This window comes from Rhinoraja longicauda, chromosome 16, assembly GCF_053455715.1.
Source record: "Rhinoraja longicauda isolate Sanriku21f chromosome 16, sRhiLon1.1, whole genome shotgun sequence".
NCBI classification, from domain to species: domain Eukaryota; kingdom Metazoa; phylum Chordata; class Chondrichthyes; order Rajiformes; family Arhynchobatidae; genus Rhinoraja; species Rhinoraja longicauda.
Window position 1 is genome coordinate 12,280,780 of NC_135968.1, and position 24,313 is coordinate 12,305,092.

The following is a 24,313-nucleotide window of genomic DNA, read 5'->3' on the forward strand; positions in this document are numbered from 1 at the left end:
TGTGTTTACTGCTGCAAGTATCAATTACCCCCAGGACAAAGATGGCGGGACGAGGAGAGGGACGATCAGGTCAAATGCGATGGAGGGAGGCCCTGCAGGAGCCTGGAGCTCACCTGGATCCGAGGCCGCTCCTGTGAACAGAGTGCGTGGCCCCTGCAGAAGCATGCAAAGATAATTTCACTGTGTAGTTGCACGTGACAAATACAGCACCATTCAACCATTACCTTTGCTCAGATCAGAGCTGCTTATAATTATCCATGATGATCTGAAGTCCATCTAATGGAAAGGGAGCAGCCACCTAGCTGCCATTTGAGGGAAAGCATTAAAAGGTGGTAAAGGTTCCAAACTTAATTGGAAGGTTATTATAATGGAAAGTAGAAGCTTTCAGAACATTCCTTTGCCATTATGAAGGTAACATAATTATTTATTAAAATTGTTTTAAATCAGTTTCATAATCAATTTAATGTGCAGATTGTGCATCTTGCACTTATCACCCTGAATTGAAAAGCTGATAGTTGTGGGTATTTGCTTGCAGTCTTCATTACTTGCACTAGCAAGGTGACTAGTTGCCCTCTTTAGCAGTTTTTTTGACACCGGTTGATTTAGCAACACTGATTTACACAAAACCCTCAATCCACTATTTCCCTATTTAGGAGAATTTCCTCACCTGACTACTGCACACAGAAAGATGGGCCAGTAGCATATTCATCTGTTGAGCTGGCTACAATTTAGTTTAAATGGATATTTCAAGGTTTCCTGGCTTGACCAGTAGAGAGACAGGCAAATATAGGCTTCTGTATTTCTATTAATCACTGCACTTCTCCAGAGGGAACCTTGTTCAATTGGACTGAGTAATTCCTTGGGATATCCTGATGAACCCTCATAGTCAAAGCATCATTGGGACTTAAAACACTGAAATTCCTGCTCAATATGCTTGGTTGTAAGCAGCAATAAATTTCACACAAGGTTAGTGTGCTATTACAGGCAACTGAACTACAAGATAGCCACTGAAGTTTTCTTCAGTAGTCCTCAGAAGTGCATAATGTGGTTTAGCGGTCCTTGAGAGAGCACAGCTGGATTAAATGAAATCTTATAAACCTGAGGCCACTTTAAGTGGAAAAGCAGAATTCAATTTAAGATCACAATGCTGGAAATCAGTGTTGCACATGATGGCAATACGCACAAACTGTTGGCATACATAGGCAGGCATAACTGGAACTGCATTCAATGTGTATTGAATTTCACACATCCTTCCCGATTATGTTTTTGAGATTTATTCCCCAAAATACTGAAATTGAAATCACACAGTACAGGTAATTTGGCTGTATTGCATGTTTTCTTATGCAAATTGAATATAACATGATTGATGAATTAGGGAATACCATATGAATTATACATTATAACTCAATTTTAATTGGGAACTAGAGAACTCATGAGCGCTGCGCCAGCACTGAAGGGAGCTCCCGGTGAGTATTGTGAATAAGGGTGTTCCCAGCGAGCGTTGCACAGCTAACCAGGACCGGACCCGGCTACTGGCGCAAAGCGGCCGTCGGCCAGGCAAGGAGGTTCATCGGTGTGCGAGGAGCACCGGAGAGCCATTGCCCACAAGTCCCGGCGGTAGGTCGAGGACATGCCACCGAGAACAAAGAGGGACCATTGAGACGATATTGAATACTTTTGTAACTTTGGCGGCGCCCAATACGTGGTGACTCTTTGCATACTTGTGTATTATATGCAAAACAGAACCAAGTACAAGTGACAATAAATGATCTATCTATTCACTTAAAATGTTACTTTGGAAATTGACAAGCAGAATAAAAGCAGTCTTTTGGGGAAAAACATTTTCAATGTTTCCCCACAGTAATCAGACACCACTGTCTCTTAAGAATATTCTGTCAATGTAATATACAGCCTTTAGTATTTTTAGCTTAAAGTATCAAAAGTAATCATAGATATTAAAAAGACTTTTATTTTTGAAAATCCTGCAGGGATAAAAATGTTATTGCGAGTCTGAAACTCTAGCCCTAACCTTTTTGGCCACTTACAATTTGTGTTATAATGTGATTTTCCACAACATAATGGAACGTAAATGTCATGTTATAGCAGAACTCCCTGTACTTGGAAATCAGTGCTACACCATTCCACTTCCAGCCAACTTTGTTTTTATACCAACATGTAGTTACTATCTCACCTTTGGAGAAATATTCCTCAAATTCTATGCATGTTCTTCCTGCCTCAATATAACAATCCTCCAACTTCATATCCAGAAACAGGGATTCAGTAAAACAGTTTTGAGTAGAACTAATAAGACACAATGAGGAGACTGCAGTCTTTTGGATACAGCAATTCTAATGAGGAAACATTTCAATATTACATTGAAATAGTAACTCAGATACTACTACAGTCAAATCTTTGGATCAGGTCCCAATTTCACAACATCTAGAATCAAGAGGTGAAAGTATTGCCAAGTGAGGCACTGACACCTTAGGAAGGCATCATACATCCATTTCAGATCACGATCGACAGAAAACAAATGCTATTGAACAAATAACAAAGCTAGTATTAAAATCTTTTTATAATGTTGATCAGTCATTGTGCTTTCAGCAACATGATCTAAACAAACATTCAGTGTTGGCAGCATCTTGGTTGGATCTCCAATTATTCCATCAAATAAACTGAACAATAATATATTATGCATGTTAAGTGGTACTTTAGATGCCTATGCACATGAAAATCAATATTTTTCAAATTAGAGACTTTACAGGACAAATGCAACTTGTGGAATATATATTTACTGAATATACCATGGAAACTACAAAAGAGACATCCAATTTTTTTAGAAAATCCACTTTCTTGAAGAAGATTCACGTCACCCAACAATTCTACCACAACTAGTCACAAAGTGTACTTAATTTATTGATGCAAAAAAAAGTGAAAGGTAATGAGCACAAAGGTCAAAGGCTGAAAGAACTGCAACCAAATGAACCAGCCACTTGGTGTCAGCAGCTGAAATTCGCAACAGATCGATGTTACATTACAGTCTGCAATATCATTCCATGCAGAAAACTTTTGGCAAAATGAGGTTGAACAGAACTTTAGTACATTACTTTCCCACTGCTCAAAATAATCCAACAGAGTTCATTTCTAACATTTCCCCGAAAAATTACTTAAGTAACACACAGCTTTAGTTTCACTTTAAAAATTAACATTTGGGGTATACAGTAACTATGCAGCAATAATAACTTTTATGATAAAGCAGCATGACTAGAAAGATGCATATAGCAGAAGCAGTTAACTGCTCCAAGTTACCTGTGTGTATTTAGGTCCGTAGTAAGCCACTTTTTGCATTGTTTCTAAGCCCTTCTAATTATACAGGTTTTCTAAAATCTACATTACTATTACATAAATCTATATTACTATACTACTCTCTCTATATTGGTGACAAACGTATATAGCCAACACCAGTACAAAAATAATTAAATATTTTATTTCAAATTAAAACCCAACAGTGGTGATTCTTTTCAGAACAAAAGAAAAGTCACTGTTGACAGTTATCTATATTAAAAGTGTTTTAAACCGATCTATAGGCACCACACGGGGACCAGTTTGTTATAGCAAGCAGGTTTTTTGGACAAAAGGTTGTGCTTCAAACGTAACAATTATTGTTTAAATACACACGGCCAATTATCCCAAGAAAGCCTCTTTTTAAATACAGTAAACAAGAATTAAGACAAATACATTGTGTTTTTATTAAATCTACCTAATAATGCACAGGATATTCTGGGTAATTCCTAGAATTGGTTCCCAAGAGGTTTCAGGCAACAGCAGAATGATGCCAGAAGCACCACCTGCGTTTCGAGTGATGCTTGTGAAGAGCAACCTCATCTTTCTCCCGCTCCTTTTTCACTCGTTGGTAATGGTCCTCTTCTTTAAGGTACCACACAGGCGGCCAACGGTGCTTTTCAAAATACTCTTGGTTCTCTGGCAAACAAAATGGTAGAATTACAAATCTACAGTTACTCTGCAAATTAAGATTCTCCCTGGTCCAAGAATATTCCACTAAATTTTAAAGAAAATATTGTACCATTTCCAGCAGTACTTTTGATTTGATTGAAAGATCAATATCTTTCAATCAAATCCGTTTGGCCCACCGAGCCCATGCCAACCATTGATCACCCGTTCACACTAGTTCTATGTTCTCCTGCATCCAATTTCAATACACCAAGGGCAATTAATCTACAAACCAGCACTTTTGGGGGATATGGGAGCAAACGAGCACCTCGACAAAACCCACGTGGTCACAGGGAGAATGTGCAAACTCCATACAGACAGCATCCAAAGTCAGGATCAACCCCAGGTCACTGGTGCAGTGTGGCAGCAGTTCTACCAGCTACACCACTGTGCTGCCCTAACATATCATATCATATCATATATATACAGCCGGAAACAGGCCTTTTCGGCCCACCAAGTCCGTGCCGCCCAGCGATCCTCGTACATTAACACTATCCTACACCCACTAGGGACAATTTTTACATTTACCCAGCCAATTAACCTACATACCTGTACGTCTTTGGAGTGTGGGAGGAAACCGAAGATCTCGGAGAAAACCCACGCAGGTCACGGGGAGAACGTACAAACTCCTTACAGTGCAGCACCCGTAGTCAGGATCGAACCTGAGTCTCCGGCGCTGCATTCGCTGTAAAGCAGCAACTCTACCGCTGCGCTACCGTGCCGTGCCATCCCAAGTTGTGATGAGAAAAACAAACTCCAATCAACTATAAATAATGTAAATGTTGATAATTTTAGATCCTTGAATTACTGAAAGCTCAAGTGAGTGCTGTCAGTCTAAATGTCTATATTTGATTCACTGATGGAGGTTGTTCACTTTTACAGTGAAGTTTACATAAAACAATGAAATCCTGTTAAACAATGTGACAAGGCTGTAGTGTACATTAGATTGTTTATATAACCCACATGGACCAACAAGAGAGACCATCTCCAGGGTAACCAGTAAAAGATGCACAAAATAATCCTTTGCAGGTGCCTGCCTCAGCCTTCAACTTCCATGTAATTAAAACTTTCAGTCAAATAAACATGAGCTCAGTACAGCAAGCTACAGCTGCCAGCTTTTCCAGAAGTATCTTACTGTTTAACAGAAAAAAAAGTGTAAACAGTAAAAGTCACTCATGCTCTTGCACCACCAGGTTCGAAGGTCATTTAGACAAATGTCACATCAAGGTAGACTCTGTTCAATGGACCTTGCGCAAGAATTCTGAACATTTGTCAGCTATTTGCTCTTCGTGGTTAAGTGCATTATTGCAAATACATGGAACATAATTCCCCTTATTTAAACTGAAATTGCTGAAGTTATATTTATGCAAATCATCCTTTGGCTGAGATCGTAAGCAGTCGACTAACTGCTGCTTTAATCCTCTGCCAGAATTGCTAAGAAGTGCAGGTAAAAATTCCATGGTCACAATTATCATGGCATGTATACATAATTAAGGGACCAAGAAATGTAGGGAAGATGCTGGGTATCATGCAGAAGACAGGGTTGATGATGATAGCAGTCAGAGAGTTCGGGGGCAGAGGGTAGCGAGTACTTGTGGAGTACTGTGTTGTTCTGTGATAGCATCGTGGTCATGTAGTGGAAGGCTATCACAATGTTTAGATGGGTTTATCTAACTTGTGAAGCTCTGATACCCACATACCCTGTATATCAAGATACCAGGGAATGGAATGCTGATCCTATTACGGGCTTTTCAAATCAGCACCGATTGCATCTCTGGGCAAGGTAATGCACATACATGCAAAATACAGAGCAAAGTTCCCCTTGACTCTGGACCAACAACATTGTGCTGACCCAATATGCTGCAACGTGTAGATTATTGTCCTTGAATAATAAGCAAACACTGGTCAAGATCTTGGCTCTCATGCTTTAGGTTTTTTCCATTTCATAGGCTAATATTCTCTAACCATTTCCAGGCAAGACTGATTTGACCATTTAAAAAAAAACAAAAAGTCTATTAATCTGGGTTGAATTCAAAGCCACACTTCAGAGGGGGAAGAAAGGAATTCTAATCCATTGCATTATCATGTCTCTGAAATTTAATATGATATACGAGTAAACCAGAGCAAATATTTAGTTTCTTACCAGAAGATATTGCCTTTATCTCTTTCCTGAACTTGCAGCAAACACTGTTGTAACTCGTACAGATGTGATGCAAACACCAAGCTGCCAGTTGATGTGCATTATGAAACTACAAGTGTAGGGGGGGTGGAGAAAAAGAGTTTTTAAGATCAATGTGTGTATATAGGATACCTATATAATAGTGTTTCAATCGGTTTATTAAAAATTAGAAACATGAAAGGCCTGCAATCGTTACATGCACAAATTCTCCATGTAAAATGACTACCCCCTTGCTGAAAATGTGGAATTAGTATAGCAAGTAGCACCAATAAACACATCTCATTTCGCTGCTTTGTTAAAAGGCAAATCAAATATAACTATTTATGGCCCATCATAAATCTTTGTAGTTTAGCTGTGATTTACATTTCAGTTTCCTAAACATTTCATTCAACTTCACTGACTGAGTCTACTTTTTAATTAATTACAGTAACCGGGCTGATGCGCAATTCGGGAAAACCCTAATTCCACTTAGCTGACCACATCATGGTGTTAAGAATGTGAGGCTTATAACAAATGATTTGAGATCATGCCAATCACTTTAAAAAGTGTGTAGTGTAATAAGTATGAATCATACTTTAAATCTTATATACTAAAACCTGAACATGTTGATGACAATGTACATTTAATAGAACTCTATGTACCACTTCTACTGGCCCTTTTAAAGCTATGCATTAAAAAAAATGTTGGCAATAGCTTCTACAAAGCATGGACTGATTTTCTAAATATTTTTGTACTGAGAAACAGAAAAATAGGACATGTATAGGCAACAATTTAACTCCCAAAGAACATAACAGCTGCAGATAAAACATGAATGATGTCTTTCTACAGTTAGGCCCTGGAACAGAACAAAAACATGGGTGCAGTAGTGCCAATGTATAACACACACTTTGCATTTATGGAAAACTGCCACCATTCTTCTATTTGCTGGCTGCTTTGAAAGACCATAGTACAGCATCAAACTGGGCCTTTTGCACTAGGCAGATCCCCAGTCAATGTTGGGAAGGTTGGAGCTACCCACGATGACAACCTCATTGCTCCTGGAGATTAGTTTAACTTGACATCATGTTCAATGTGGACCTTGTGGGCAATAGAGCCTGTTTCTGTGCTGTACTGATCTATGTTCTATTTAATTTCCTCATCACCTGAAGCAGTACAAGGCATAATTTCCTCCGAGCACCATTGCAAATTCTCAATCCTAAAAGCCATGCTCTTTCCTCATGCGCAGCAAGTATGCCTGAATTATGCCAGCATAATGGATGGAGAATTGGAGGAACTGATAGGATTGCTGTTGATTGATGCCAGTTCAGTCTTTCACTAACACTAGAATTAAGGAACTGGAGGAATGGTAAAGATAAAGCTACAGTAAAGATTCAGAACCTTTTCCCTCCCCAGACATAAATTCTACGACACAAAAGATTTTTGTAAAGTCAATCCAAGAAATGTGCTCATGTTTGTATCTTAATGAACATGTGTATCATTATGATGTAGCAGATACAACACACTGTTTTAGTATTCTGCAGGGCTTTCCATAGTGCGAGACTGCATAACTTCAGAAGGATTTCCAAGGCTGATGTCACCAAAGTAACATGTAACACAAGAAATTGTCCTGCATTTATATAGTGCTTCCAACATCAAAAACTGAAATACTTTAAAAGTTCAGTCAGAGTTCTAACAGAGCAGCTAACATAATGCCTCATCACCAGATAATCAGGGCTCGTGACGTGGTTGATGAATAAATATTGACTAATTGCCCACAGTACTTCCAAATAGTACAATGAATCTTTGAACCAGAGGGGACTCGATAGAATATTTTATTCTTTTAATATTGCACTGCTCTCTCAATTTCACATTATGTTTTTATTTACATAGGAATCTTTTTGCATATACTGTATAAATAAACCTGAAGACTATTGTTGACACATTTTATGACAGCAGTCGGCATAAAGCTTTTTAATGTATATTAGTATGAAAATGACCTACCTGGGCAAGTTCCAGGTATGTTAATACTTCTCCATCAATATCAACACCTTCCTTTGCTGCTTTTAGAAAGTCCTGCACAGCATATTGTTCTGTAAAGGAGGAAAGTGACACAATTGTGTAAGAGGGATGGAAAACAAAATTATTCATAACAAGATTACAATGTAATGCAAAACACTGATTTAGTTTCATCAAGAGTCTGAAATGCTCCTATCTAGCACATGATATTAAGAAAGTCATGTCCTTATCATCTTGTTTCAAAAGCTCTCAGGACAAACAGTGGTGAAATTAAGTTATGTAGAAGCTTATTTGTACCATTAAAGCATTGGTCATTACAATCACTGAAATCAGACAGATGAAAATGCACAGTGCGAGATTTCCATTGTTTTCAAAATTCATTGTCAAAATCATCTCAATTGCATCACAATTTCTTAATGACTCAAAAGGATGGGAACACTCATGTAAAGTCATTAAGGGCAAAATCTATCCCTACCTATCATTAGGCAAAACTGTGCCATAAGAATCTGCAAATCATACAAGTAAACAACTCTGCAAAATCTGGAAAGACCAAAGCCTCTTGTGAAATAGGATGGCAGATCTTGGAGGACATGTTCACAAAACATGAAATTCTATTTATTTGACCTTAACGTGCCAAATACATGGAAACTGCACACTGGGCATTATTAAACCAGATTCATACAAGTAACTCTAAGCAAAGGAATTCAATAGCGGGGAAGGTAAAATTAACTTAATTTGGATCTTGGATATATCACACTATACATTGCAAGTACTGGTTTTACTATAAATGATCAGGCACTGAAAAAAGCACAACTAAGATATGACTGCATGATATCAGGAAAAGAAGCTGAGTATTCTTTCTCTGAAAAAGACTGAAGTGAATTGAACTGAAGTAATGAGGTTCGACAGGTTAGATGTAAAGAAAATATTTCTACATGGACCGTTTAACAAAATAAGAGGCATAAATATTTGATAGTTACTTATACAGTAAACCCTTGTTACAACAGACCATGGAGGTGGGGGCATAGTATCAGTCATTGCCAATTGTTCTCTACACCGAGTTCGTTATTATCATTGTATGTAGTTGAAACAAAGAATTGCAGAAGATGGTTAATACACAAAAGGACACAAAGGGCTGGAGTAACTCAGCGGGTCAGGCAGCATCTCTGGAGACCATGGATAGGTGGCGCCGGGACCTTTCTTCAGAATGATTCAGTTTGCTGAGTTACTCCAGCACTTTGTGCCACTTCACCTTAAAACTAGGCGCTGATGCTGCTGGTCTGCATTCTTCATTGGTTGAAGCAATTGTTGTTGCAGTCACTGACAGGACGGTCTTTCTTCAGGCTGCTGCCCGACAGGACACGCTTGGATACAGTGGGCTCCCTTCTTTCTCACCCATTGCTTTGTCTACTTCTAAGGTAGAGTATGTCAGCGACTCCAGGGGCGAAGGCAGTGGCAGTGGAGGGAGGGGGAGAGGCCGAGAGGACAGAGCGACGGGAGGGGATGGTGGCGGTGGAGGGGGGAGAGGCCGAGCAGACAGAGCGATGGGAGAAGGAAGTGGTGGGAGGTGGGGAGGCGGATCAAAGTGACGGCCAACAGAAAGAAACAATAGGCGGTGAGAAGGGAGAGAGCACCATGGTGACCAAATCCATTCTGCTGGTGGCAGCAGCTTGAAGAAAGCGCTGTCCCGGGGCTACAACGCAAGCCGCAACAACAGCTGCGTGATTTTGACCGCACATTGGGTGAAAGGGTTGCTGGTGCACCTTGCAGGCTGGGGATGGCGTCAGAAGCTGGGGCTGGGGAGGCATTGGCAGGTCTGTCCGCTATGACCGAAGTCAGTTATAAGGGGGTCCATTAAAATGAGGGTTTACTGTAATTCCAGGAAAAGACTTAGCAGGAATTGTCTTTCGCAAAAGTGTTTCGAATTTGTTACATTTCCACTGGGAGTTGTTCACAAATTTTAAAAACTTTAAAGAAAATAGAACAAAGAATGCAGTGAAATATTATTCTAACATCCATGCACCAAAATCATTAATATTTCCATTCATGCATACAGTACAAAGCTTGTGAGTGAACTTAACAAGGTTCCCTACCATGCATGGGCTATCCTTGAACAATGAGCAGACTAAAAAGTGTTGCTTGTCTCGGTTCAATTACAAGTCAGGTATTGTAGCATTGCATCATTTCAACCAAATTGACTTTTCATTACTTAACTTGAGCAAGATGAAGGTTTAACACCTTCCAGGTACTCCATTTATTCTCTGCCTTAGGAGGAATTTGCTTATCACTGTAATGTCCATCTTGACTGTACTGAACAGATCAATCTGCAACCTCTCTTTGCCAAAATGTCTTGTGGGTAGCTGTAGATAGACATGGTGCTGCTACCTGTATTGTCATGTCAAGATTTTTCTTGTGGTCTGATGTATAACTTTACTTCATGACATATTAAATTAAATGGCATTGGGGGAAATGAATAGAGAGCACAATTAACAAACAAACTGTGTAATTTGGAAGTACAAGTCAAAGTATTTTACTGGCCAATGCGTAAGAGAAAGATTTGGAAAATTAGCTGTTTAGCTGCATAAAGTAGGGATGGCGTTTGGAAGAAGTGGCACAAGCAGTATCACAATATTCCATACCATACAACTAAACGCACCTGAAAAGGCACAATAATGTCCTATTCATCAGTGAACCCATGTTCAGATGGAATAAGCTGAAATTGGATCTTATTTGATGTACTAATACTCAGTCTCACAGCCTAAACACTAATTAAAAATAAAAATTACAGCACTTTACTAGACAAAATAAATTGCTACTTACTTTCCTTTTGGAAAAATAATGATAAAATATTTGTTTTTCTGGCTTGGTGTCCCTTCTTTAATACTGACCTGTCAGAGCCACAAAACGTGGAAGGCACAGTCTGTTTGCCAGGGCAATTAACTCAATTGGATCAAGCTGTGAATTGAATGAGAGTTGGCTGGTGTACAGGTACTCCAGAATTGCTTGCATACAAGCCTTGCTTGTAGTGGGGAAGTAGACCTGTAAGTGAAGGCAACGTATTATCTGACAAGAACTCGTCTTCAAATGCTGTGTAATCTATTTATGATTAATACTTATTATTAAGAATTGATATATATTTGCATCCAAATCTGGATTGTTGTGACAGAACACTTTGCAAATCTAAACTGCTTTAAGAATATTTAGTACTTCAATAATTTCACCAACTTCATCTAATTTGATGCATAAATTACAAGAAAAAGTGAACGAATATTCTTCATTCACATGTAATAGATTTTGTATTCATGGAGCATGCATGCATCACTTGCATTAACTATCTCAAGCTTGCTGAAAGTTCCAGAATGACAGGAGACTTCTATAGAAAGCTCAGCAAGCAACCACAGGCATACAATGGCTCCATGAGTGGCATCTATCCAGTTGTTCTGAGGTTTTGCCAAACATACTTTTGCTAAGCTTTCAAAACTTAATTGAATGCATTCAGTCTAGAATGAAGCTAGAATATAGCACTAGTAAACTTTTGGTCTTAACATTTTTCACAAACTTAAAGATGCTCATACCATTGCAAATTGTTGTGGCTACATTAATACCGTGCAAATATTAGAAACATTTTGCAGAATTTTTAATCTGGAAAGCATCAGATTCATGTACATTTTATTTTTTAAACCAGCATTATGGAATTGAAAATCCATTTTCGCCACCTTTCTTCCCATCCAAAATGAATGAAGTATGATAACAAGCATTAGGAGGCTGTTTTAGGTAACACTGGAAATTTTACTCTGTATTTCTGAGTGTAACAATAACTCTTACAAACTTCAGATGCACCATAGAAATCAGACGGTCGAGTTGCATCACAGCTTGGTTTGGAAACAGCTCTGCGCAATACCGCAAGAAATTGCAGAGTCGTAGATATAACCCAGTACATCACATGGTCCAAACTTCCACCCATCGACTCTATCTATACTTCAAGATACTTCGAAAAACAAGCAACATAACCAAAGACTTGTCCCACATTCCTTCTTCTCCCTGCTCCTGCCCGGCAGAAGGTGTAGAAGCTTGAAAACACACACCACCAGGCTCGGGAATAGCTTCTTCCCCTCTTATCAGGCTTCTGAATGGCCCTTCCATAGGCTAGGGTATTATCCGATTAATCTCTACCCCATTGTGGACATTGGACTTGCTGTGGAATTGATGCACTACAAAGCTGATAGCTATACTCTGCACTCTGTAACTTCCCCTTTGCATTACCTATTGCACTCTAGTTTGACATGATTGTATTTGTGTGATATATCTGTTCTGTTTGGATAGCATGCAAATCAAAGCTTTTTACTGTACTTCAGTACACATGACAATAATAAACCTAAAGTCAATCATGATGTCCTGAGATGGTTTGCAGACCCACGAGGTGTGTGGGATAATCTATTCCTTGTACAATGCTCCCTTTGGCTTATGACAGACAGAAACTGACCGATCTTGTCCTGGGAGTCTGTTGCTGCTCACTCAAAAGATGTTGAGCTTTATCCGAGACCCCAATTTCTAAATTATCTCTCAGAGGTCTCTCTTCTGATGACCCTTTCAGCCCCATTATCATCCCATGGCATCAGGTACTGATTCCTATCATTGCTACAGCGTTAATGCCTTCCCCCCCCCTCTCCCTCCCACCACCCCCCCAATCCAAACCACCAGATATAGTGCTCGAATGCCTTTCCTCCCAATCAAATTTCAGCCCCTGCTATTACAGATTTTTAGCCACTGGCCTTCACAATCCACAAGGTCGATGTCCTTTTACCCTGAGTTCCAGGCAGGGATTTGGTCATGGGAGTCACACTGAGAGCAGGACAGGATTTCCACATACCGCCACCCCAATGCCCCAGACCTCCCATTCTGTTAACACTCCCTGCAGTACCGTTATTCTCACATCATGGTAGGGATAGTAACTGTGGAAACCTGACATTCACATAGGCTTTACAATCAGACGTCAATGAAAAAAACTTTGATGCAATTTGTTTACAAAAATATTGTGATATTGATACCATGCTGCCCTATTTTAACTACTCTAGCATTCCAACATGCCAAAAACATGGATACAAGGCAAGATTCATAGTTGCAGGCCAACACTTCACATTTACACATTTACTCAGAAAGAAGGGTTCACCACAATCAGTTCAGGATACCTACTCTCCACCAGAGGAGTAAAGGCCAACTGTAGACACCTTCGCCACAGCTTAGCAGCCCCCCCCCCCCCCCCCCAATGCAGATGAGACCATGGCCTTCTTGGTCTGTAAGGCTCAGGTGCTTGCTGTATTAACCAGGAAAGCCATTAAACACAAACAAATTGTAAGTTCAATCTAGTTGATACCTTTTCTCAAAGAGCATGAGGGCATTACATCAACCAACCTCTTGGATGGAACTCTCCAGGAAAGATCCTCCAAACATAGCTGCCATCCATTCACAACTAGAAATTAGCAGAGACTTGTGGCCATTAATACTCCCATCTTCTAATTTAAGAATTACATCTGCGTTGAAAGTGGAAAAATTGTTAACATTTCAATTGTAAAAATCTAATTGTAAAACAGCACAATAATGTAACAATGACAAGAGCTAATTGTGTTTTGTATTTAGTGCATGCTATAAATATTTCAGATTGTTAGTCCTTAGACAACATGGCACCAAGAATAATCTTGTTTAAACAATTCACTCTCTCAACATTCTATTCATTATCATGACTGTCATCTGATACCATAAGCTAGAAGTGGCATTTTATATATAACATACAAAGTGTTCTTTAAAAAACTCGTATTTATTTTAGGAAGGGGCAATTGTGCTGGCAGTTTGTTCAGTTTCACCAATGCTTTGTTACATCCAAATAAAGTCATACAATGCTAATGTTCTTTTTCTAAATTGAAGCTGTGCACAGAAAACAAATATGTCAAACAAAATTTCCATAAATCCCTGGCGCCATTTATATATTAGCTTAATGTATTTAGATTGGAATCACGAATCATCTTACTCCAGAACAAGGGAGGAAGGAGTCTTGCTCCATTTCACTGTGAAGTCAACTCAAAACAAGTGTTCAGCAATGTTAAGCTTGCAGTGTGAGCAGAATTCTTAGGGAAATCACGTGAAAATATTCCAATGAATAACAAACAAAAAACATTGGGCAATGTATACCAAATAAAAACATTCTACATTGTTTCTAAGTTAGAGAGAAACTATGAAGTTGACAATGGGAATCTTTAAAAGTTCCCAAAGTTAATCATAGTGCTTCGTACCACAATGCACAAAAACTGTTTACTCAAATACCCAAAAGCAAATGTTGTTATTTAAATTTAAAACAGGGTCAGAATTTTCCCAGGTATTTTTTATTTGGAAGCTTAATTGAATGTGTTTTCTGCTGGCTGAGGTCATGAGATTTCTGTTAATATAGATGCATTCAAAAATCTGAAAAGGCAGACTAATAAAATGATTTTGAATTAACAGGAATAGACATTAAAAAGACTAATATGTAACTATATTAGAAATTATTACATTACCAGAAAACGTTCCCTTTGCCAAGCATTCCTTTATTCGATTTGCTTTTCTGACGTGAAATGCTTTTGTGATCTCCTGATTCATAAAGGCTTCTTTATTTTGAATATTTTCAACCATCATACGCAAATCAAAAACTTCCAAAATTTCTGCTATTTGTGCAATTCTCATCAGATCTTTCTCGTTTTCATCCAGCTCTCCCATGTAGAGAAATCGTAGTACAGCTTCAAAGGGCCCAGGCTGGATTGATGGGTCCATTGTAACCACTGTAATTACACCTGTCCTCTTTGTTACAGGGTTCTCCAGGACTTCTTCGTGAATATAATTAAAGGCCTTGCTCCACGAAGATAGCGGTTTTCCTGCTTGCATTTCATTCACTGCTGAGGATTCATTTTCATGCCTGCTCACTTTCAAAATGCCATCACTCTTGGATGCTCTTAGAGTGCAATGTGTTGAGCTAACACCAATTTCACTGCCATCATCATCTGTATCAAGACTCAAAGTTCTCATCAAATGGTCTCGACAGGATTTCACTGGTTTCTCATTTTTCTCAGTTGTTTGTGACTCAACAGTTAGTTCCAATAAAAATAGATCGTAAAATTTTGAAGATGAGGTAGCCAGGTATACCTTGTGAGCATAGATTTTAACTTGGTTCTTAAGTACAAACATAGCATCAGCACATAGTGGATTGTTGAGCAGATGGCTAGGTCTAAAAGCACTCACAGGATTATCTGGAATTTTCATGACTGGAGGTGGTGGTTTAGGTGGTAGGAATGGAGCCTGGAGCAAAGGCTTCTGCACCTTCTTCAGATGAGATTTCCAGAACTGAAGGTGTCGCCTGGAAATCAGTGCTCCTCTGACAGCATTATCGAATACATCCTTGATGCCAAACTGATCAAACACGCTGGTCTCATAATATGGGATTCCAAGTTCTTTGGCTACTTCTCGGCCCTTCTCAGGAGGTAAAATATCATTGGGTCTTATTGGTCTAGGAATAAATACAATGAAATAAATGATTTGCCAACATTTCATCAACATTACTTGCACCAAGTTCTTGAGACATTTCCAATCTGTTAAGAAACTGTCTAAAACTTCAAGCTTTTCTTTCCTTATAATCGCTCACAGTTAATTGCTAAGGTGCATTCCTGTTGCAGCACAGAAAGGGAGTTCACACCATGCCCAAGTTATGAATGTGGTAAGTTAAAGGTTTCTCAAAAATCCAGGGTAAGTAATTTTGCTTTTGGCATACTGATTATGCCCGTGCACCAAGAGTACTGACAGATCTATTATAAGCAGAAATAATTTGGTTAGAAGAGAGCCTACATCCGCTAATACCAGTTATGAAATCCGAAGATGGAAAGCCCCAGTGTCATGCCCACTCTCATGCAATCATAAAGGACTCCATCTTTAAGATGTGGTTTCATTTGGAATTGCTTAGATGCAAAATGTTGGCACAAGGACCCAGAATTAAAATTGCAGTGGAACTTAAGATTCATCAGATTCTAATTGCAGATTCAAGTTTTTAAATTTGTTTCTACAAGCATGAAATTGCACAACAAATTTGGTTTTAATCAGCAGTTTATCACATTAGATTGGAAGAAGAAAATATTTCTTATGATAATTGAATCTACCAATTTAGCCAATTATTGGGGATTTGATTGTTCTTACCAAGAGTTAGCAATTGGCATGAAATGTTGACCAAGGTAGAATAAAAATGTATAAAAATGTTAGAGCCGGGCAGAATTGTAGTGAAATTAAGTGTTGAATCAACTCCTGTTGATGTTCATGCTCCACAGTAGAGTTCTAATCATGTGTCCACTCCCTTCCAATTCCTAGTTCATTTTCTCTCAATCCAAATCTTGAAACTACCCCAGTTTCTGTCAGTAAATTCAGTCATGGACACTCAAAATGAAAAAATTGTTGTGTTCTATGGACAGGAACACCACATGTGTAATGCAATGAATGGTATGTTTTTTACATGCTACTGCAGCAAGCCTGTTCTCCAATAAATGAATTACTCATTGTCATGATGTTAGATATGTTAAACAATGTGGGCACTATTACGTAATGGAAAGGGCATATTTTATAAAGTATATAACTAAAGAATATGTTTATGACATGTACAATTGCAGTGACAATGCAATTCTGACTACATGATAATTTTCTTTGACTCAAATATTAATGTAACAAGACAAAAAAAGTGCCTAGAGGCACAATTCCAGAATGCTGGCAACATTTGGGAATTAATGAACAATTGACAAAAAGTAGGAATAAAACAGTACTCTATCCAAATGAGACACAAACCAATGACGCATTTCAAGAAATGTTACCCAAGGCACAAGTTTGAAGGTTAAATAACTTGTACTAACGCTATAACTAATAATCTTTAAAACACATATCTATGAATATGCAGTCAGTGCTCGCATGGTCACACACGTGACCAGTCATATTTGACCTCTGACCCTAAACATTGTCAGCATGACACAAAAATTTCACTTGATAAACTTCGACATAAGTCATATATACAGTACAAAACAATATACCTGTAATGCTTTCAGAATCAGAAGAGATGTATTCCACCATTTTTGGTCACACACGTGACTAAGAATGGCCCATTAGTACAAAACCAGGCATATTATCATCAACATTTATACTTGCGAGCTTCAGTTCACATTAGGAATCTAAAATGTATACTAATAAGAACTAGTAGTGAATTCTCACCACTATAGACCTCATCACTTTAAATATAGATAGCTTTTCAAGTTGTTCCTCCATAGAGAAAGCAAATAAAGGTGCAATTACATTGTCTGGCTGGTCTTGAAACAGCTAACAACAATTATGTTAAAAGTTAAACTTTGGTAAAATGTTTATCCTTCAGGGTTCTTCACACCATTAGAAACGTGCCAATTTTTCCCCTCAATTATTCTAAAAGGTTCAACTCTGATGCCTCATCAAAGTTAAGACTTGTGCTTGCTAGCTCTTAAATGAGAACAAATACTGTAGATGTTTCTCCCGAGTATTGATAAAATCCATCACAAACTTGCCTCTTTGACCTTCATGGAACAGTCTTCAGTGATTGCTTCAAGGTGCACTGATATAGCACCATTTACCCCAAAAGAGTGGACGGAACTTGTGTAGCACCATATATTTGCACAAAATTATAATGCATTCCCACTGTGTTCCAAGACCAACCATCCATAGCAGTGGCACCAATTCCATCATAAAATCAAAGGTGGATACTTTTATTGATAATTGCACACCATATATTTATGTTCACAACTCTACCATTCTATGCAGTAAGTATTCAGGCTTTGGCTTATAAGTGGCAAGTAATATTTGTGCCCCATAAAAGCTAGGCAAGAGAATTTAACCACTTCATTGAAAAAACAACAAATGTGACATGGAGATTGATTTTTGAAACAGTGAATGGTTAGGGTCTGAAATGTACTGTTGAGGCAGATTCAATTGTAGTTTCAAACACCGTTGGATAAACATCTGAAGGGAAAGGATTTGCAGGGCTGGGAGGAGGGGTAGATGGCGAAGTACAATTAACTGCCTCCTGCCCACATACAGCTTGTACAGATTGGACATTCCCAATTAACTCTTAATGCTACAACTGTTCCATGAATTCAAGATCCCCACCGTTAATGACAGGATAGTGTTAGTAGTGTTTGGATTGTAGAGTCCGGCACTAGTCCCATGGCTGTGTTTACTTATCGAGGCCCCAGGTTTTGCAGCTGAAGGCATCTTGCAAAATGGTGCAATCTATGAAAAATAACTCAAAATAAGGGGCTAGCAATTCAAGAGCAGAGATAGGAAGAATTTTACCCAGAAGGCAGCAAATCTTTGGAAGTCCCTACAAGTATGCTGTGGAGCTTCATTCAATATATTTAAGACAGGCTGATAGATTTTTAAAACAGATGTTAAGGAAATCAAAGCATAGTGCTTTTGCTCCATTCATCTTTGCTCCATTAAAATTCTGTCCTTATTGACAAATCGCTTCCCGTCAACTTTCATTCCTAAAACCCTCTGTTGTGTCCCTCCAGTTTTGGCCTCTTATCTCGTCCCTTTATTCATTGTTTCAATATCAGAAACATAGCCTTAAGCTATCCATACATGGGTCTGGAATTCCTCACCCGATTCTCTTCATTTCTTATTTTTAAGGTGCTCTAATTTCTATTACAAATGCCATTAGTGCTAATTCTTTTGCTATAGAGTGGTTCTGCGAAGCAGTATAAGATGTTTTGTAGTTCAGTGAATACAAACTATTGTTGAGGGACAGAAAACCGGTGATAGGAGCAGAAGAGACACAACACTTAGCAAAACACCAAGTGCTGGAGTAACTCAGCGGGTCACGGAGCATCCATGGAGGGAATGGATAGGCAACGTTTCTGATCGGTACTCTTCTTCAGACTCTGAAGAAGGGTCCTGACCCAAAACATTATTTTTTTGATCTGCAAGATATCAGCATTTTCAGTTAATTATATTTCCATCTACTTCACATATTTTGTTATATTTTAGAAACCGTATTTCCTGGGGTCAAGCCAATCTCTAATCACCTTAGAGGAATATTAGAAAAAATATGAAAAAGTGCTGGAGTAACTCAGCAGACCAGGCACCTTCTCTGGAGAATATTGATAGGTGACATTTCAGGGTGGGGATGAAAGTTGACGGGAAGTGATTTGTCAATAAGGACAGAATTTTAATGGAACAAAGATGAATGGAGCAAAAGCACTATGCTTTGATTTCCTTAACATCTGTTTTTAAAATCTATCAGCCTGTCTTAAATATATTGAATGAAGCTCCACAGCATACTTGTAGGGACTTCCAAAGATTTGCTGCCTTCTGGGTAAAATTCTTCCCATCTCTGCCCTTGAATTGCTAGCCCCTTATTTTGAGTTATTTTTCATAGATTGCACCATTTTGCAAGATGCCTTCAGCTGCAAAACCTGGGACCTCGATAAGTAAACACAGCCATGGGAATAGTGCCGGACTCTACAATCCAAACACTACTAACACTATCCTGTCATTAACGGTGGGGATCCTCAGACCTGAACCCAAATGTCAGCCATCCATGACCTCCAAGGATGCTGCCTGGCCTGCTGAGTTACTCCAACACTTTGTGTCATCTTTTTTGTAAACCAGCAACTGCAGTTCCTTGATTCTACATCTAGAGGAATATTAGCTACAATGATCCCAGGTTGTGCAAGATCACTTTCAGAAACACCAATTTTATTTTTCCTGTTTGCATTATTGATGAGATGTTAAAAATTGGGCACTGCTGCAGAATGCATTTGCTGTGGACAGAAGAGAACACAGATACATGGCGTAGACTGTAGAGGTTCCTAAACATTTGAAAATTCATCACAATTCTTAGCTACTATGTCCAGTGGAAAACAAATGCCGAGTTAGTTACCCAACGAAATGCAGTTGACTGCAACAATTATAATAGTCTCAGATTAACAATTTTATTGCACAACGTGAGACTGAGAATAATTTCTTAGCTCATGGGAGCAGATGAGAATTATGTTTCCTGTTCTTCCAAAGATTTCCATGTAGAAAATAAATGTAGATTGTTCGATTGAGTATGAGTGAATTTCAAGAGTGTTCTTCCAACCAGATTTTACTAAAACAACATGCAAAGCAGTCAAGCAATCCTTTCAGCTATCTGACACATGCACATGCATGTTCCTATTGAGGCACAGACTTTGTTGCTGGCACAGACAAAAAGACAATCTTACACATAAATCTTGCAAGCTAAAAAAGGATCAAACGTGCTACATATAGAAGCTACTTACCAGTTTTACAAATTATTACAGATGGCAAATTTTGTGATTATTTCTGCGCTTTCAAATTCTGGGGTATGCACATTGTGTATTTTCCAGGGAAATAGCAATCGAAAGGTGGATAGAATGAAAAATAATTGTCTATCCCAACAGTCATGATGCAACAAAGTGATTGTCTTCCAAATTCTGGGGCTCAGGCACTCAAATTCAAAACATTTCTTTTCCCCGCTTAGTTGTTCTCAAATATATTCAGATACCAAAATTGCAGTACCAGTAACACACAATGTTTATTTTGTCCTGTCTTCATCCACCAAACAAACACAAACAAAAAAATCACACATCAGGAAAATTTTGAAAATGCATACTGGCCATCCGATTCTAAACCTGTGGGAAGCCTATTCATTTTTTTTGTTAATTTTTAAAATTAAGATATTTAAGATTTTTATACATGGCTAGAGTATCAGCAGAAAGTGCAGTTGAACTAACAATGCTTACCAGCTGCTGTGACACACAGAAAACACAAATGCTCCTGTTCCTAAAAAAAATTACAACCTCCTGCTGACTATTGAGAACACCCGAGAATTGCTTATCTTCCCTTAATTGCAGAGCTCTGAACCATATAACATCAGCTATGTCACAGACATGCCAAAAGACTATCATTTGAAATATTTATTGCAACATGAAATACAGTTTAAAAGATCACTGTTATATCTGGCAGAAATTACCTTTGATAAGAAACTGTTTGCTGGTTATAGTTAGAATGATGGCATAATTTAATTGACTGCCATAATGGTAAATGCAGCTAATAAGTCAAGGTAGCTGCAAATTTATTTGTAAGCAGGGGATGTTGGGTGTGAAGGGCATAGGATATCCACCTCAGGAATTAATACCCCTCCTTATTCCTCCTCAGATCCCCTTTCAAATAAATGAATTGCAACATGCTCAAACTGATCTCTATCCTGTATTACAGCTGTGAACAACAATGCTGGAAATCAAGACCCTTCTCAAAAAAAACTGCAGCTGTTGTGGGTGGGGGGACAAAAAAGAGTAGGCGCAAAATAAATCAAAGCAACTAAGATGTGCAAAAACTTGCATAACATTGGACAATAATTTGAAAAAGGTGACACTGACAATAATTTACCAAGGCACTGATTGGTAGTCTTGGTCTCTAGTCCTGGTAGTCAAATCAGGCTAAGTACTTTTAGAACAGATGCTCAATGTCTTCAACACAGTCCAGAAGATGCAAGCCATGTCACTAAATTTTTTTCACGAGTTTGTTTTACACCTCCAACACACTCAATCGAAAAACAAACTCTTGTACAAATTCAAAGAAAATGATTAAAAGGAGTACGATTTAAGTATTGCAGATCTCCAACAATTAGCCAGAGCAGGTCTATTAAGCTGCAGTAATAAATAACTGTAAATATTTACAGAATATAAACAGCATGTAAACAGAGACCATTTGGCTCACTGAGCCGGTACTGGCTCCATGCAAGAATATGTCAAATAATCCCATCTATCTTTTTCTACCCATTGCCCTATGAACTCTTATTCTCTCACTTATCCAGTTCCTCTTTGAACAGTACAATTAAATCTCCTGGCAGCAAGCTTCAGACCATAACCACAGAGTAGAAACATTTATGCTCTTAACACTTTTAGGTATTTTTGTGTTTTTGTTCTATGCCCCCAAGGTTTTGATCTTTGCCATCTTTGCTTTTCCGAAAAATATTTTATCATATCATCATCATATCATATATATACAGCCGGAAACAGGCCTTTTCGGCCCTCCAAGTCCGTGCCGCCCAGCGATCCCCGTACATTAACACTATCCTACACCCACTAGGGACAATTTTTTTTTACATTTACCCAGCCAATTAACCTACATACCTGTACGTCTTTGGAGTGTGGGAGGAAACCGAAGATCTCGGAGAAAACCCACGCAGGTCACGGGGAGAACGTACAAACTCCTTACAGTGCAGCACCCGTAGTCAGGATCGAACCTGAGTCTCCGGCGCTGCATTCGCTGTAAAGCAGCAACTCTACCGCTGCGCTACCGTGCAATACCTTTGTTGATTTTGATCATACCCACATTCTTTTCTCCCGGAGAACAGTTTCTGCAGTCTATTCTCCTAAAGTCTCTTATTCATGAAATCATGTTAGTGCATCTCTTCTGCATGCTCTGAAGTCTCAACAAATGTGTGATGCCCCAAAAAAAGATATAAGCCTATTGCGAACAAGCTAGCCTTTGTAAACAAACGATGCCCCAAAAAAAGATATAAGCCTATTGCGAACAAGCTAGCCTTTGTAAACAATTGTCACTACAATTGCAATTTCCTCAACAACCTAGAATGCAATTGGACCGGGTGATTTATCAACTAAAGCTAATCTTCTAAGTACCTTGGTTTATCAATCTTTAGCTCATACAAAATCTCACTTGCATCTCCCTTTGCTGGTACTCCAGCAGCATCACCTATTGTTGTAAAGACTGATGTGGAGTATCATTTAGAAACTCAGCCATGCCCTCAACCTCCATGAGCATATATGTTGTGGTTTCTGACCAATCCCAAGCTCTCCTACTACCTGCAATGAAATGGAGGAGAGCTATGGTTGAAGTTTGCATACTTGCCCTGTGACCACATGGGTTTTCTTTGGATGATCTAATTTCCCCCCACATCATAAAAGACATGCAAGTTGATAGTTAAATTGGTCACTATGAATTGCCACTAGTGTGTAGATAGGTGGTAGAATCTAGGAGGAGTTGTTAACAATGTGGAGGGAATAAAATAGGCTGTACCTTGGATTAATGTAAACTGCAGCATATATTTAGTGGGCCGAAGGTTCTGTTTCCATTACGCTCTCTTTATGCCCATTTCTAAGTCTTATCCTGTTCACATGCCAGTTTTCCCTTTTATGTTTTCTGCCAGTCTTCCTCATGCATTTTCTTTGTCTCATTTCCTTTTCTATTGCTACATTGAACTTTCTGTAATCAGCCTGGTTCTCATTCGAGTTAACAACTTGGCATCTATCGAATTTTTTCAGGTCTATTTTCAACCATCTTTTTGGTCATCTTTGGAGCTCTGATTAATTTCCTTATCCTTCTCTCTCACGATAATGCACCTAGATTATAGAAAGGAATTCCTCCATATTGAAAATTTGCTATTGAATTAAAAAATTTCCTTCTGCACTTTGATTCTAAAAGATCTCAACTCTTCTTCGATTAGCCAGAGCAGTACATACAAGTTTCAACAGGAATTCTAAACCATAGGATACAATGTGTAGGAAGAATGCTGGTTTACACTGAAGATACACACAAAATGCTAGAGTAACGCAGCAGGACAGGTAGCATCTCTGGAGAGAAGGAATGGGTGACGTTTTGGGTCACGACTTCTACATTTGACCATGGACTATTCCATCTTTCCTTCTGCTTTGATACGTAATTTTCACACCTTACCTCTCCATATCTCTAGACTCCCTCTCCCCTGACTCTCGGAAGAAGGGTCTGGACCTATTCCTTCTCTCCAGAGACACTGCCTGTCCCACTGAGTTACGTCACTATTTTGTGTCTACCATTGGATAGAATGCCTATTTCCTATGTGCATCCCTGCTGATACTTGCCCTGGTTTATTTCTACAAGTGCAATTGCAATAATGTTTCTTAATTCTAAACAAGATAAATGTTGTTCTCCAAATACCAAGTGTAGCGGGTTAGGCAGTGTCTCTGAAGTACATGATAGGTGACATTTCGGGTTGGGACCTTTCTGCAGTCTGAAGAAGGTTTCTGACCTAAAACATCACCTACC

At 38.7% G+C, this 24,313-nt stretch overlaps 1 protein-coding gene across 2 annotated transcripts in view; it reads right to left on the reverse strand.

The window, feature by feature from the left end:
* Positions 1-1,988: 1,988 nt before the first annotated feature.
* Positions 1,989-24,313, reverse strand: part of rhobtb1 (Rho related BTB domain containing 1) — a 56,927-nt gene continuing 34,602 nt past the window's right edge. For both annotated transcript variants that reach the window (XM_078413237.1, XM_078413238.1), the window contains exons 5-10: positions 14,734-15,716; positions 13,598-13,716; positions 11,074-11,224; positions 8,171-8,259; positions 6,155-6,260; positions 1,989-3,981 (exon numbers count right to left, since the gene is read on the reverse strand). In XM_078413237.1, coding sequence (XP_078269363.1) covers positions 3,815-3,981; positions 6,155-6,260; positions 8,171-8,259; positions 11,074-11,224; positions 13,598-13,716; positions 14,734-15,716 — 1,615 coding nt within the window. In that variant the 3' untranslated portion in view covers positions 1,989-3,814. The remainder of the gene's footprint in view (positions 3,982-6,154; positions 6,261-8,170; positions 8,260-11,073; positions 11,225-13,597; positions 13,717-14,733; positions 15,717-24,313) is intronic.